We start from the raw sequence: 12,868 nt of genomic DNA, 5'->3' as shown, positions 1-12,868 counted from the left end.
ACTGTTTGCTGCAAAGAGAATAGACATAGCCTACTGTAAAATAATTTATAATAAAATGTGTGTGTGTACCAGATTGATAGTAAGTGTTTCTCTGTTTCTAGAAGGTTAGACAGAGCGGCAGACTAAGGCAGTTTCTTGTTGGAAGAAATGTTGCTAAATTTATCTATGGGAAATGAATCAGATGACAACATGTGGCAATCCACAAGATCCCGAGTGTAAGTTAAAAGTCATGGTTTGACATTGTAATAAAGACGAGAAAATTATTTGAATGCCTTCAAAGCATATATTTGAAAATGTTGCTTGCTGTTAAACAGTACAAATTCCAACCACACCATGCATACGGTATGCTACATCACATGTAGTTTACATAGACAGGGGGCTTAAGACATACAGGAGAACAGAAGGTGATCCATAGTTCTCTAAATGAATCATGGTTGTATACTATGTCATCCTACAGGTTCCACTCACTTTGGAGGGGGTCGAGATACTTCACACTCTAAAAAAGCTATCCAAACTCTGTGTATAAAGCTGGTTGGCCGTCTGATTCAACATGAGGGAGAGTGTTTCCATGTGTTTTGGTGCTGCTGCTCTGTTTCAGGCAGTGACAGGCTTTGCTAGTCCGTGTTTAGGCTGCATTGGCTGGGCAAGTGAGGGGTTGAACCCCCTTGAACTCCAGGCCCTTGTTGAATTGAACCTCCAACACCTTGGATGCCTTGGTTATCTTCAGGTTGCGCATGCAGCCTTTGAATGAAGTGCTGGAAGTCAGGCCAAACTGCTTGAGCCCCTCTGGAAAGGGGAAAAAAGAAACAATTGATTTATGACTGTTATTTTCTGCCCCACTAAGCATATTTATGCTTCTATTTCATAAATCAGAAAGCCGATGACTCCTTGACGTTATAACTGATTATATCCTGAGGTTTAAATAGGAAGTAAATCAAACATTTCCAACATTATAGAGGAGCATGGTTTGCTACACATTATCCAGGGTCGTGTATCCAGGGTCAACTGTGTTTCAGGAGTTATACATGAAACCTGATTCCACAGGCATCCCACTGGGCACAGACATCAATTAAACGTCTATTCCACGTTGGTCATATGAATTCCAATGTTCTACATGATACATTTCTATTTTTTTATTTATTTTTTATATWTTTTTTATTTAAATGTTATCCCATTTTCTACCCCCTTTTTGTGGTATCCAATCGCTAGTAATTACTATCTTGTCTCCCGTCTCCAACTCCCGTACGGGCTCGGGAGAGACGAAGGTCGAAAGCCATGCTTTGCACTGCTGTGTCGGAGGAAACACCGTGTACCTGGCCCCCTTGGTTAGCGCGCACTGCGCCCGGCCCGCCACAGGAGTCGCTGGAGCGCGATGAGACAAGGATATCCCTACCGGCCAAACCCTCCCTAACCCGGACGACGCTAGCCCAATTGTGCGTCGCCCCACGGACCTCCCGGTCGCGGCCAGCTGCGACAGAGCCTGGGCGCGAACCCAGAGACTCTGGTGGCGCAGTTAGCACTGCGATGCAGTGCCCTAGACCACTGCGCCACCCGGGAGGCCTCATGATACATTTCTAACTGAATGTTCAATGTTTGATAACGCTGCCTCTACTCAATGTGTCCCAGGTGTGAAATGCTTGGTGGGTGGTGTCCAGGGGAGAACGACTGGCCGCTCTCATTGAAGCCATGAAGTTTAAGGTCAACCGCGGTACTGCAGGCATTGTTTGCAGAAAACAGGGTCCCCCATTATAGGGGAAAATGGAAATCTTAATAGAAATCAAATATTTTTTTGAAGACAATCATGGTACCAATAATGTATGTCCTTGAACCAATTATTTTAAAATCTCACACAGAAGAAGTTCTAAGTGTAATTTAGTAGCTAATGGCAGCCTGCAGTACCTCGGTCGGCCTTCAACTTGAGATASTCAATGAGAGGGGGCAGCACTGAGCTAGCCTGCAACGTCACTTCCTGGAGTAGCTCAAACTGCACATGTTATGTCTACATAAATCTCCCACGAGACGCCATCTTAATTAAAGGGATACTTCGGAATTTTGGCCATCTACTTCCCAAGAGTCGGATGAACTCGTGGATACCATTTCTATGCCTCTTTGTCCAATATGAAGGAAGTTAGAGGTAGTTTCGCGAGCCAATGCTAACTAGCATTAGCACAGTGGCTGGAAGTCTATGGGTATCTGCTAGTTAGCAGTTACACTAGTTAGCAACTTCATTCCAGCTACATGCAGAGACATACAAATTATATCCACAAGTTCATCTGACTCTGGGGAAGTAGATAAAGGGAATCATTGTCAAAATCCCAAAGTATCCCATATATGCAGTCATTGGTGGTGTTGTACGAACCTGGGTATCCACCGACGTAGATGGGGTCGTTGGTGTCAACGGTGTTGGACCTGGCGTTGGGGCTCTCTGCTTCCTCCTTCCTGCCGTCCACTATGATCTCCAGCCTGTGGCGAAGCTTGTGGGCTGTGACCGAGTGCCACTGACCGTCACAGAGGCCTGCCTCTACTTCAGGCTGGTACTCCGCTGTGATCCGGCCCGCTCCGTTGTCCACGTGGAACAGCAGCTAGGGAGGCAAGAAGACATACTCAGAATACACCTGAAGATCTTTGTGGGCTATACTCGGCCTTGTCTCAGGATGGTAAGTTGGTGGTTGAAGATATCCCTCTAGTGGTGTGGGGGCTGTGCTTTGGCAAAGTGGGTGGGGTTATATCCTTCCTGTTTGGCCCTGTCCGGGGGTATCATCGGATGGGGCCACAGTGTCTCCTGACCCCTCCTGTCTCAGCCTCCAGTATTTATGCTGCAGTAGTTTACTGTGTCGGGGGGCTAGGGACAGTTTGTTATATCTGGAGTACTTCTCCTGTCTTATCCGGTGTCCTGTGTGAATTTAAGTATGCTCTCTCTAATTCTCTCTTTCTCTCTCTCGGAGGACCTGAGCCCTAGGACCATGCCTCAGGACTACCTGACATGATGACTCCTTGCTGTCCCCAGTCCCGCCTGGCGTGCTGCTGCTCCAGTTTCAACTGTTCTGCCTGCGGCTATGGAACCGGAGCCTGTTCACCGGACGTGCTACCTGTCCCAGACCTGCTTGTTTCAACTCTCTAGAGACCGCAGGAGCGGTAGAGATACTCTTAATGATCGGCTATGAAAAGCCAACTGACATTTACTCCTGAGGAGGCTGACTTGCTGCACCCTCGACAACTACTGTGATTATTATTATTTGACCATGCTGGCATTTATGAACATTTTGAACATCTTGGCCATGTTCTGTTATAATCTCCACCCGGCACAGTCAGAAGAGGACTGGCCACCCCTCATAGCCTGGTTCCTCTCTAGGTTTCTTCCTAGGTTTTGGCCTTTCTAGGGAGTTTTTCCTAGCCACCGTGCTTCTACACCTGCATTGCTTGCTGTTTGGGGTTTTAGGCTGGGTTTCTGTACAGCACTTTGAGATATCAGCTGATGTAAGAAGGGCTATATAAATACATTTTATTTGATTTGACTTGTCTAATAGGTAGTTTGTAACAAAACATGAGCAACCGTGATTCTGTTGAACCCCATTAATTAATTTATACAGTACAATAGCTTTGCATACTCATGGTTGTTGTTAGGCTTACAGTAAGAGATTGTAGAGTCTGGTTAGAACGAAATGTGTGTGGGACAACAAAGCAGTATTGTATTCTATGTTTGTGTGTACCTTTCCGTTGTGCAGTTCGATGCCCAGGCCCTCCATCTTGGTGTCCACCTGGCTGCTGACCCCCAGCAGAACCCCGTTGCTCTGGGACGTACGGAACTCCAGCTCCAGAGACACGTCCAGACCCACCCTGTAGGAACCCACTGGAACAGAGGACAGGAGATACAGGAAGCAGTCAGAATTGATACAACAACTGCCATGAGATTGAAAAATAACTTTGAAAAGTTGGTGTACGAGTAGTCAACCATTTGTCATCAACATGTATTGTTCCGCGTTATTATTATATTATGTGATTGTTGGGATATATTGCATTGTGGGGTCAGGAACAAGTAAAGGTCATAACTATAGCTACAGTTCTATGTTTTGAGTGTCAGAATGTACCTGCTTTGACATATCCAGAGCCATCAAAGTAGGTTCCCTTCTCAGTGCTGATGAAACAGCTGCCCACGTGGTGGCTGGAGGTGGGCGCGTCCATGTCCAACACATTACCCAGCATCTTGAAATTCCTGATGCAGCCATTGATACTGTACAAGACCTAGTAGTGGAACACAACCAACACTATACCATCACACATGACTTTTACACTGAAACATCTCATTGACTTTTGAATGCGTCCCATAACTTATAAATGATTACTGTTAACGTCAACACTTTAAGCTGATCGCATGTAATACCAAACAATTACAGTAATACAGAGTCTATAGCGAGGCTTGTGTTTCACTTCCTACAAATGAAATACAACACCAGACCAAATGTGAGGAAGTGTGTATGAACGTACTGGTCCGATCCTCTTGGTGGTGTAGTTGACGGGCAGGCCACCTATGTACAGCATGCCAACCACATCCAGGATGTCAGCCTTCTTGGGGCTGGTGGTGTGCTTGGTGTAGCGATTGTCTATCACCAGTACACCTCTCTGTTTCTCTCCGAATCTGAGACAGCAGAAAGAGAAAGATTCAGGGGTAAATAAGGACAATAACAATACATATCTTTAATACATGATGGAAATTTAAAAAACTGTAGTTCCTGATTACTTTGCTTGCCTCCTGTTTTGGTAATTTAAGTGTCAGAGTGGGTTTTTTAGCGTCATTGTGACATACAGTATTTAGCTGTCTGCTCTTACTATATAAACTACTCAGTGAGTGACCCGATGGTAAATGCTAAGACTCTGTACACGTCATGTTAGGGGTGTGTGCCCGCATGCTAGCCCGGAAGAATGATGATTCAATATTGGTTTCATTGTTGCTATGATGATTGTTTCACCAGCTGACTCAAGATCCCAGACCTTGGTGCCAGTTCCGTCGTTGAATGATGCGTGGCACGCTGACTGAGGTGTTGCCGTGGCCAGGTCGTAGCCGAGGTGGGCCATGCCCTCCTTCACCTGGATGGTGGCGAAGTCCGGCGTGGTTGATCTCGCCATGTAGAACACAGGCCGGACTCTGCTGTGGTCCGCAGCTCAAAATCTATGATCAGTCTGCAAGCAAACGAGTTCAACACTCTCAGTCAATTATGACGTTTACAGATATTACCCATGTCCTTTAATAACTTACTATGTATATGCTTTAAGATAAGAAGAGGTCTGATTTTGGCTGTACTGTTATCAAAGCCATTCAGGTCGACATACTGTTCTTACCTAGTGTGATCTGAATTCAAAAGCAACATGGCGTGTTTTTGGAGAGCCCAAACTGTTTTGGCTTTTCTAAGACCACTGGAGATGCTGGAGCACAGGGAAGGGACGTGTGTGAAGGTGGGGGGGGGGGGTGGGGGATGGGGGGGGGGGGGGAGGGGGGGGGGGGGCAGTCTTAAAAACAATATTGTTAACACGGCGCGAATGCAAGCTTCCATTTAAATGATATGCAGTAGTTGACTTACTTTTTGTCCTAAAGTGCTATTCTAACATGTGCCATAGATGGCGCTAATGGAAAGACATGGAGTTGCTATTATTAAGACCACCTGAAAATTGACATTTGCTTTTGAATCTGAATCACTTCTTTTGTTCAGTTCTGTACATGAATACATTTTCTATGCCTTTTCTTCTATATTTTTGTTTAGCCACAAAGGCTCCATTGTTAAAGGGCATTTATTTAACTTAAAGTCACTAGCCGTTTAAAAAGAATGAACTACACCATATCGATTACTTAGAAAGTATTTCTATCTACAGAAAATCCCATTGGAAAGTAAATGTCTGTTGCCAATACTAGAAATATGGACTGGAAATGTGTATTTCACATGAGCAACAAATCTTCACGAGGCATGGTGTTGAAGGTGTTTGGTAGAAAATCATGGAGACTGAGGTAGGCAGACATCGTACTGAGACGGCTGGGGAGGGGGGGGGTGGGGGGGTAAGAACGTGGACACTTAGGGAGAAGTGAGTGAGAAGAGTGGTACCCGTGGGACTGTGACAGCACCGTGGTCAGGTTCCTCTGTGGCGGGGCTGAGCTCTGGAGGTACGACAGGGAGCGCGTCCTAAAGTAGCGGCAGGGCAAGGGGGGTGAAAGGGTTAAGCTGTGTTATACACTGCCAATCGGATTGGCTACAGCATTCATGACACAGGCGGTCCACCAATCAGGCTGGGGCACTGATGTTATGAATGGCAAAAGTCTTCACAGCAGGTAGCTAGAGGAACAGTGCTAAGAAAAGGATTACAGTAGTATTACATAAATGCACATCATTTCTACAAGCCAAGAGAGCTACTACTAGTGACAATACTGTCGCAATCTATACATTTGCCTACGATGATGCATCCATGGAGATATATCATGAAAATACAGGAGGGGTAGGCCAGTGCAAGGCATCTTGGTTAGAGAGAGAGAGAGCGAGAGAGAGAGCGAGAGAGCGAGAGAGCGAGAGAGCGAGAGAGCGAGAGAGAGAGAGAGAGAGAGAGAGATGCTACACTACCTCAGCTGTCAGCCAGAGAGGATATATTGAGCACAGGAGCTATAAGAAAGAGCCCTGTCAACACTGCAGCTTTATCTATAAAGCTATAAAGCAGACCCAGTGGATTGGAAAACGACCCATTCTTTATTCCAGCCACATCAACCTCTCTGATAGTGTATTTAGACTCAGGGCCAACCGGCCTGCCTGGCTGAGCTTTGCTCTTTATGACTCATGGGGAAAATGTATCACACCATCATAGGGTGGGAAATGAGTCATTTAACCTAATACCCCTCGAGTGGGAGTGGGACCTACAGTGGGAGGAGGAGGGGTCTGTCTGGGTGTCGGGGTGGGTGATGGTACAGCAGGAGCCTCAGGTTGGAGCGGCTGGGACACGTCTTCTCCCTTGGTCCCCTCCTCCTCTTCCTCCTCTTCTTCTGGGAGGGGCAGCGGGGGAGGGGGAGGAGCCAGGTTGGGACACTGGCCGATCTCTGCGTTCTGAAAAGCCACGGGCTGGGAGAAGTCTGTGAGGCTGTAGGGCATAAACAAGCGGTCAAGAAAACACACACGCATGAACAGACGTGCGCGCGCACACACACAGACACACAGGCACGCAGGGCGAGAAAGAGAGAGTGTGTAAATGGGTGATGATGGGGCATGGCTATCAGTGTAATCAGTTGAATTATGAACATGGTTATCAGAAAGGACAGCCCCATTAAAGCCAACTAAATATGGGTCAACTGTGTTTAGCCCACTGGCGAGAGAGCGAGAGAGAGAGAGAGAGCACTGATTCCTAATGATAGGAATGTATTATCATCTGTAGAGAGAAACAGTTGAGTGACAGCATTTACAACCTCTTTAACTGGGAGAGACAAACTCGCCATGAAACAGCAACTACATTACACCACAACGCATGTCCAACACTTCCCACATAGCCTTCCATCAATAATATCTACGATCAGGATAATGAATGGTGATGGTAGATAGACTAGATGTACTAGGGAGATAACAGGAGATGGTGAGAGACGTACATAGTATTAATCATGAGGTTCCAGATGCAGCCTTCGAAGGGGTCGTTGGGTCTCTGGGAGCTGAGCTCTACGTCAGGGGGGATACCCCCGATGAACAGTCTCTTGATGCCCATGGGTTGGTCGTTGGGAAGGGCCTGCTCCCTCTTCAGCTCCTCATCCACCTGGACGGCAAACGACCTGGACAGAGAACCGTGCAGGGCAGTGAGACACTTTGAGCCAGCTCTGTGTAAAAACAACTAAACATGAATGGCTGGGAACTCGTTTTTTAAGACACCAGTTATTGTGCTGAACTGTATGACGCTGTTGTTCAGTGTATAGCAATACCAATGTGTGTGTGTTGGTGCGTGTTACGCACCTGCCACCCAGTCTCTCGATGCGCAGAGTGTGTTCTCTCCCGTCGTGCAGGATGCCCTGGTCAGGCTTGCGGACCACCCTGCGTGGGCTGTGGCTGCCTGTGAACACCAACACCTCCAGGGACCCCTTGTTCAGCAACACGGCCAGGAAGGGCTGCAGGGGAAACGAGAGGAGATGTGAGGGGGAAGAACCATGGAGGCACAACAACATCCAATCTCAATGACCAACCACCTCAGAACAGACTCAGGGACACAGGGTTATACAGGGAAGCATTCTCACATAAACACCATGGCTATTAAACAAGGGCTTTATGCACTACCTGGGACAAGCCAGGACAGGCTTTATGCACTACCTGGGACAAGCCAGGACAGGCTTTATGCACTACCTGGGACAAGCCAGGACAGGCTTTAGTGCACTTATCTGAGCAAGCGAGGACAGGCTTTATGGACTATCTGGGACAAGCGAGGACAGGCTTTATGGACTATCTGGGACAAGTCAGGACAGGCTTTATGCACTATCTGGGACAAGTCAGAACAGGCTTTATGCACTATCTGGGACAAGTCAGAACAGGCTTTATGCACTATCTGGGACAAGCGAGGACAGGCTTTATGGACTATCTGGGATAAGCGAGGACAGGCTTTATGCACTATCTGGGACAAGTCAGGACAGGCTTTATGCACTATCTGGGACAAGTCAGGACAGGCTTTATGCAATATGGAGCCCTGAAGACAATTAGAACTGTATACCCTTCGCCCAGAAACATGAACAAAAACAAATTCATGATGAAACCTCACAAACGGAACGGAAGTAAACTTTATGTAATTGCATAATGATATGCTTTTCAACCCTGAGGGCCTATAGCATTTATGTAAGTCCTCTATTTCTCTACACGGCTTGATTCGATTCTGTCTGGGCAGAACTTCAGAGAAACTGCGTCCCTCTCTGAAACATACCAGGCAAGAAATAGATAGATTTAAGTGCCTCTTGTTATGATTAAATTCTCTGTAATCAGTCCAGTGCGATGGTGAGCACATCCCTCGACAGCGTTGGAATTGCAGACTAGCATGCACAGAGGGAGTTTGCCTAGGGAGAGTGAGGGAGAGCTACTGTTACAATATCTCTGGTCTGATTCAGCACGCGCTCCTCCTGTCCCCCTGCGCAAATTGGCAGAATGAATGACGCGGACACGGAGACCGGCGAGGCCGACTTGTACTCATTCGAAATGACATCCACTTCATTTACCAGGCCCTAATGATTTTCAAATGTGACGGTCTGGACCTTTACTAAGGGTTATCGCTGAGTTGGACGTGATCCATCAGAGGGCTGTTGTATAATCTATTTCTTACTAACGGCACATGAAGGGGGAATGCTAGAGGTTAAACCCACTCTCATTTCCTGCAGCCACGGGCCATAATTGATGTGTTGGACCACAGAGGTCTGCAGGCGAAGAGAGGGAGAGATTGAGAGAGAGAGATGAAGAGTACCCTAACAGAGATGCAGAAAGCCATATTTTAATCAAAGCCGTCGTCGCAAATCTCCCAGCCTTTAGCCCTCTGTGAAAGATGATCAACTTTTGTTTGCTGTCGGGTGAAAGTATAATGATTACAGCTTACAGCCAATCCATCTCCTTTATCGTTCATTTAATAAGGAGCCTTGCACACAGCAGGAGTTGATTATCAATGTGCTGTTAGTTTTTCAAAGCAACTCAGCCAGACAGCACAGTGCTCCTTATTCAATTACAGGAACCAAGAAACACCTCCAACAGCCATTCCAGTTCTACTGGGTAATACGATCCAATGACTTATAAAGAACAAGGAGGTGACATTATAGAGGACTAGGTGCCTAGTGAGGAGGCTTCCATAACTGCAACACTGAAGTGAGAGAGTGTGTTTGTTTTATGTGTATATGTGTATGTGTATGTGTATGTGTATGTGTATGTGTATGTGTATGTGTATGTGTGTGTGTGTGTGTGTGTGTGTGTGTGTCTCATCGTCCTCCTCTTACTTCCCCAGACTGCCTGCGTCTCCTCTTGGGGAGTTTGAACTGGGAACTGGCTCCATTGCTGCTCCCACTGCCAAACAGGATGATACCCCTATCGCTCTTGGTTGCGAAGGACAGGCTGATCTCTGTGCCGACGTCCAAGGACATGGACCTCAGCTCCATGTGACCTGGCTTGGAGAAGCTCACCGTGTGGAGGTTCTGTTGGGGAGAGACCAAAGATCACGGTCATTCCCAGCACAATCAACTGAGAGTCATCAGTCATTTTCAGGGTTCTTTTTTATCATCTGAATGCTGTATAATTGTACAGTATAGTATGAAGCCTATGTTGCTTTGTTTATAATGTTCATATCAATTTCAGACTTATGTCACACTTAATAATAAACCTTGTTTGTTAAAGTACAGTTTGTTAGAGTACCACTATATTTGCATCGTCTGGCATTGACACAGGGTCCACGACAAATGAAAAAGCTGAATTGAGGGTGAAATCTTGCAAACATCTTCCAAACACAACTGAGACGTACAAACCAGCCTTTGTTGAATTCAAAATGACTTCTCTCTCTCAATTCTTGGCATTGTTACACTCTTTTGCATTCTGTGTCTGCGGTGTCTGCATAAATATTTAAATATTTTTCCCGAACAAAAAGAACACTTTTAGAAGCAGCGATTCCTCTTCTTTATGTGCCCTGTCAATTTCTCATTATTCCGCTCATCTTTTTCAGTTTCTTCACTTCAGTTTTCTGACCTCACTCATTTGTATTCTTCCTCGCGTTTTTTCGAGGGATGTTCGACAACGTGTCGGGCCATGTTTCGTGAGCAGGCCTATATGTATAAGTAATGAAAGGGGGCGGGGAAAAGAACAGGAGTATGAAAGAGGAGGAGTGCTGATATGAACTCTGACCTCTACAGAGCAGCCTTTGGTCAGGCCGGTGTAGTCGGAGCTGCTCAGCAGGTTATAGGGTGTTCTGGAAACCTCAATGTCTCTCATACAGCCAGCATACTTCTTCTTGGTAACTTCTGACCTGTAAAGAGAAGAGAGAGTTGTCTCCATTGCCATTCGGACCTCCATTCTGTTCATTGTGGAAGTGCTGTCCTCATTTCAGGAGCCAATGACTTTGAGACGTCGACCAAATTGAGACTGCGTTCACTCTAAATGGATAAAGTCAGGCTTCTTTTTTGAAGGTGTTTTAAGAACATTTCTTTGGTATACCTTTTATCTGGGGTTTAGTCTAAAGCTATGAAACAATTAGATAGCAGCTTCTGCATAGCAGACACAATGCTACGAAGAGTACCTCATTGTTAAATGTTCATTTCAAAATTTGAAACAAAGTGCCAGCAAATTCCATTTCCAGTAACATGCAAGAGAAGTGGTGGGGTGACAACACAGCAGCTATTGAATAAAAAGGAGTGGAAGCTGTCTCCTACTGGTCCTCAGAATTTTGTGCTCGTGTTCAGTTGGACTAATATCTCAAACCTCCATTGAGAAATGGACGGGTCTATACTGACTCTATTCTGATGACCAGCTTGTTGCATTGAAGCATCTACATCTTAAGAGCATATTTTTCTGAACTAAATGCATGGTAACTTGCATGGTAAAGCCAAGTTTCAAGAGAGGCTTTAGAAAGTCAATGGGTATGCTAGTACATGCAAAAGGTGAAACAGTAAACTTTAACAGTACACGTTTTACCTTGACTTGATACTGTAAGAACAAAATATAAAAGCATATGCGTGTTAGCACAAGTACGACACACAAATGAAACACTGTCAAAATACGTAGACAGAAGTCACAATCACAAGTGAAGAAAGTACATTCAGTTCCCCCTTGTGTGTGTTGAAAGGGTCTATAAGGCCTATAGAATATACCTCGGATACTGCCGGAGACTGTGAAGGTCTAACATTCAATGTTTACAATGACAGATCTATATAACCCATTGCTAGCGTTTATGCTATCTATTGTTAGAGCTAAATGAGAGCTGGCGTCAGAGAGGGCAGTGACAATGTGACACACTGACTCAAGGTCCGGCAGAAGACAAAGGTGTAGTGTGTGTGTGTGCTGATGTGTGTGCATGTGTGTGGGTCCGCATCAAAACAGACATGTAGCATAAGGCCCTACTGTGGAGGTGATTGACATCCTACAGAGTACATACCTGTAGTTTCCAATGGTTGGCAAACCCCCAAAGTAAATCCTCTCCTCCTCCTTGAGGTTGAGCCCGGTGGCAGAGCCTTGGGATGACACCACCAGCTTCTCCTCTTCATTGGTGTCTATGTCCACGATGGTCACTGTGGCTGGGGTGGAAGGAAACCAACAAGGGTAAACGGCTGTTCAACAAAAAAGCTCTGATCAAGCTACCAAGGCTGTATGTTCTACAAACTACGCAGTATCTACAAACGTCAACTAGAGTGGAACGTTATGTGTGTCGTGATGAGCGTGAGGGTCACCTTGTTTCTTCATGCGGGCCATAGTGAAGGACTTCCACCTGCCGTCGTTGTGTCTCTTGATACTGAACACCGAGCCGGTGCCTGAGCCCAGGTCAAAACTCACCTTCACTAGACCATCACTCAACTCAGCACTCATAAAGTCCTTCTGTCTCAGAGAGAGAGAGAGAGAGAGAGAGAGAGAGAGAGAGAGAGAGAGAGAGAGAGAGAGAGAGAGAGAGAGAGAAGAGAGAGAGAGAGAGAGGGAGAGGAGATGAGAGAGAGAGAGGAGGAGGGGGGAGAGAGAGAGAGAGAGAGATGAGAGGGAGAGAGGGAGGGATGGAGAGAGAATAGAGAGAGAGAGATGAGGGAGAGAGAGTGGAAGGGAGAGAGAGAGAGAGAGAGAGAGAGAGAGAGAGAGAGAGAGGAGATGGGGAGAGAGAGAGAGAGAGAGAGAGAGAGAAGAAGAGAGGAGAGAGGGAGATGGAGGCC

General features: G+C 46.2%; 2 protein-coding genes across 8 annotated transcripts in view; both read right to left on the bottom strand.

Moving 5' to 3' along the window:
- Positions 1 to 269: 269 nt before the first annotated feature.
- LOC139028718 (laminin subunit alpha-2-like) lies at positions 270 to 5,124 on the bottom strand. Its single transcript, XM_070446766.1, has 6 exons — positions 4,976 to 5,124; positions 4,486 to 4,636; positions 4,089 to 4,242; positions 3,711 to 3,850; positions 2,360 to 2,582; positions 270 to 786 (listed from the first exon to the last, which is right to left on the bottom strand). Exons 1-6 carry the CDS (start codon positions 5,122 to 5,124, stop codon positions 626 to 628), a joined length of 978 nt encoding a protein of 325 aa, XP_070302867.1. The 3' UTR covers positions 270 to 625.
- A 920-nt stretch (positions 5,125 to 6,044) lies between these two features.
- lama2 (laminin, alpha 2) overlaps positions 6,045 to 12,868 on the bottom strand; it is a 144,586-nt gene continuing 137,762 nt past the window's right edge. For 5 of the 7 annotated variants that reach the window (XM_070446506.1, XM_070446509.1, XM_070446511.1 and 2 more), the window contains 9 exons: positions 12,401 to 12,545; positions 12,109 to 12,247; positions 11,649 to 11,660; positions 10,863 to 10,983; positions 9,968 to 10,162; positions 7,965 to 8,116; positions 7,610 to 7,786; positions 6,894 to 7,110; positions 6,045 to 6,170 (listed from right to left, as the gene is read on the bottom strand). In XM_070446506.1, the coding sequence (XP_070302607.1) occupies positions 6,063 to 6,170; positions 6,894 to 7,110; positions 7,610 to 7,786; positions 7,965 to 8,116; positions 9,968 to 10,162; positions 10,863 to 10,983; positions 11,649 to 11,660; positions 12,109 to 12,247; positions 12,401 to 12,545 (1,266 nt within the window). In that variant the 3' untranslated portion in view covers positions 6,045 to 6,062. The remainder of the gene's footprint in view (positions 6,171 to 6,893; positions 7,111 to 7,609; positions 7,787 to 7,964; positions 8,117 to 9,967; positions 10,163 to 10,862; positions 10,984 to 11,648; positions 11,661 to 12,108; positions 12,248 to 12,400; positions 12,546 to 12,868) is intronic. The other 2 variants (XM_070446507.1, XM_070446510.1) reach the window with 1 other exon arrangement.

Source organism: Salvelinus sp. IW2-2015, linkage group LG14, assembly GCF_002910315.2.
Source record: "Salvelinus sp. IW2-2015 linkage group LG14, ASM291031v2, whole genome shotgun sequence".
NCBI lineage: Eukaryota > Metazoa > Chordata > Actinopteri > Salmoniformes > Salmonidae > Salvelinus > Salvelinus sp. IW2-2015.
This window is presented reverse-complemented; position numbering and strand designations above follow the sequence as displayed.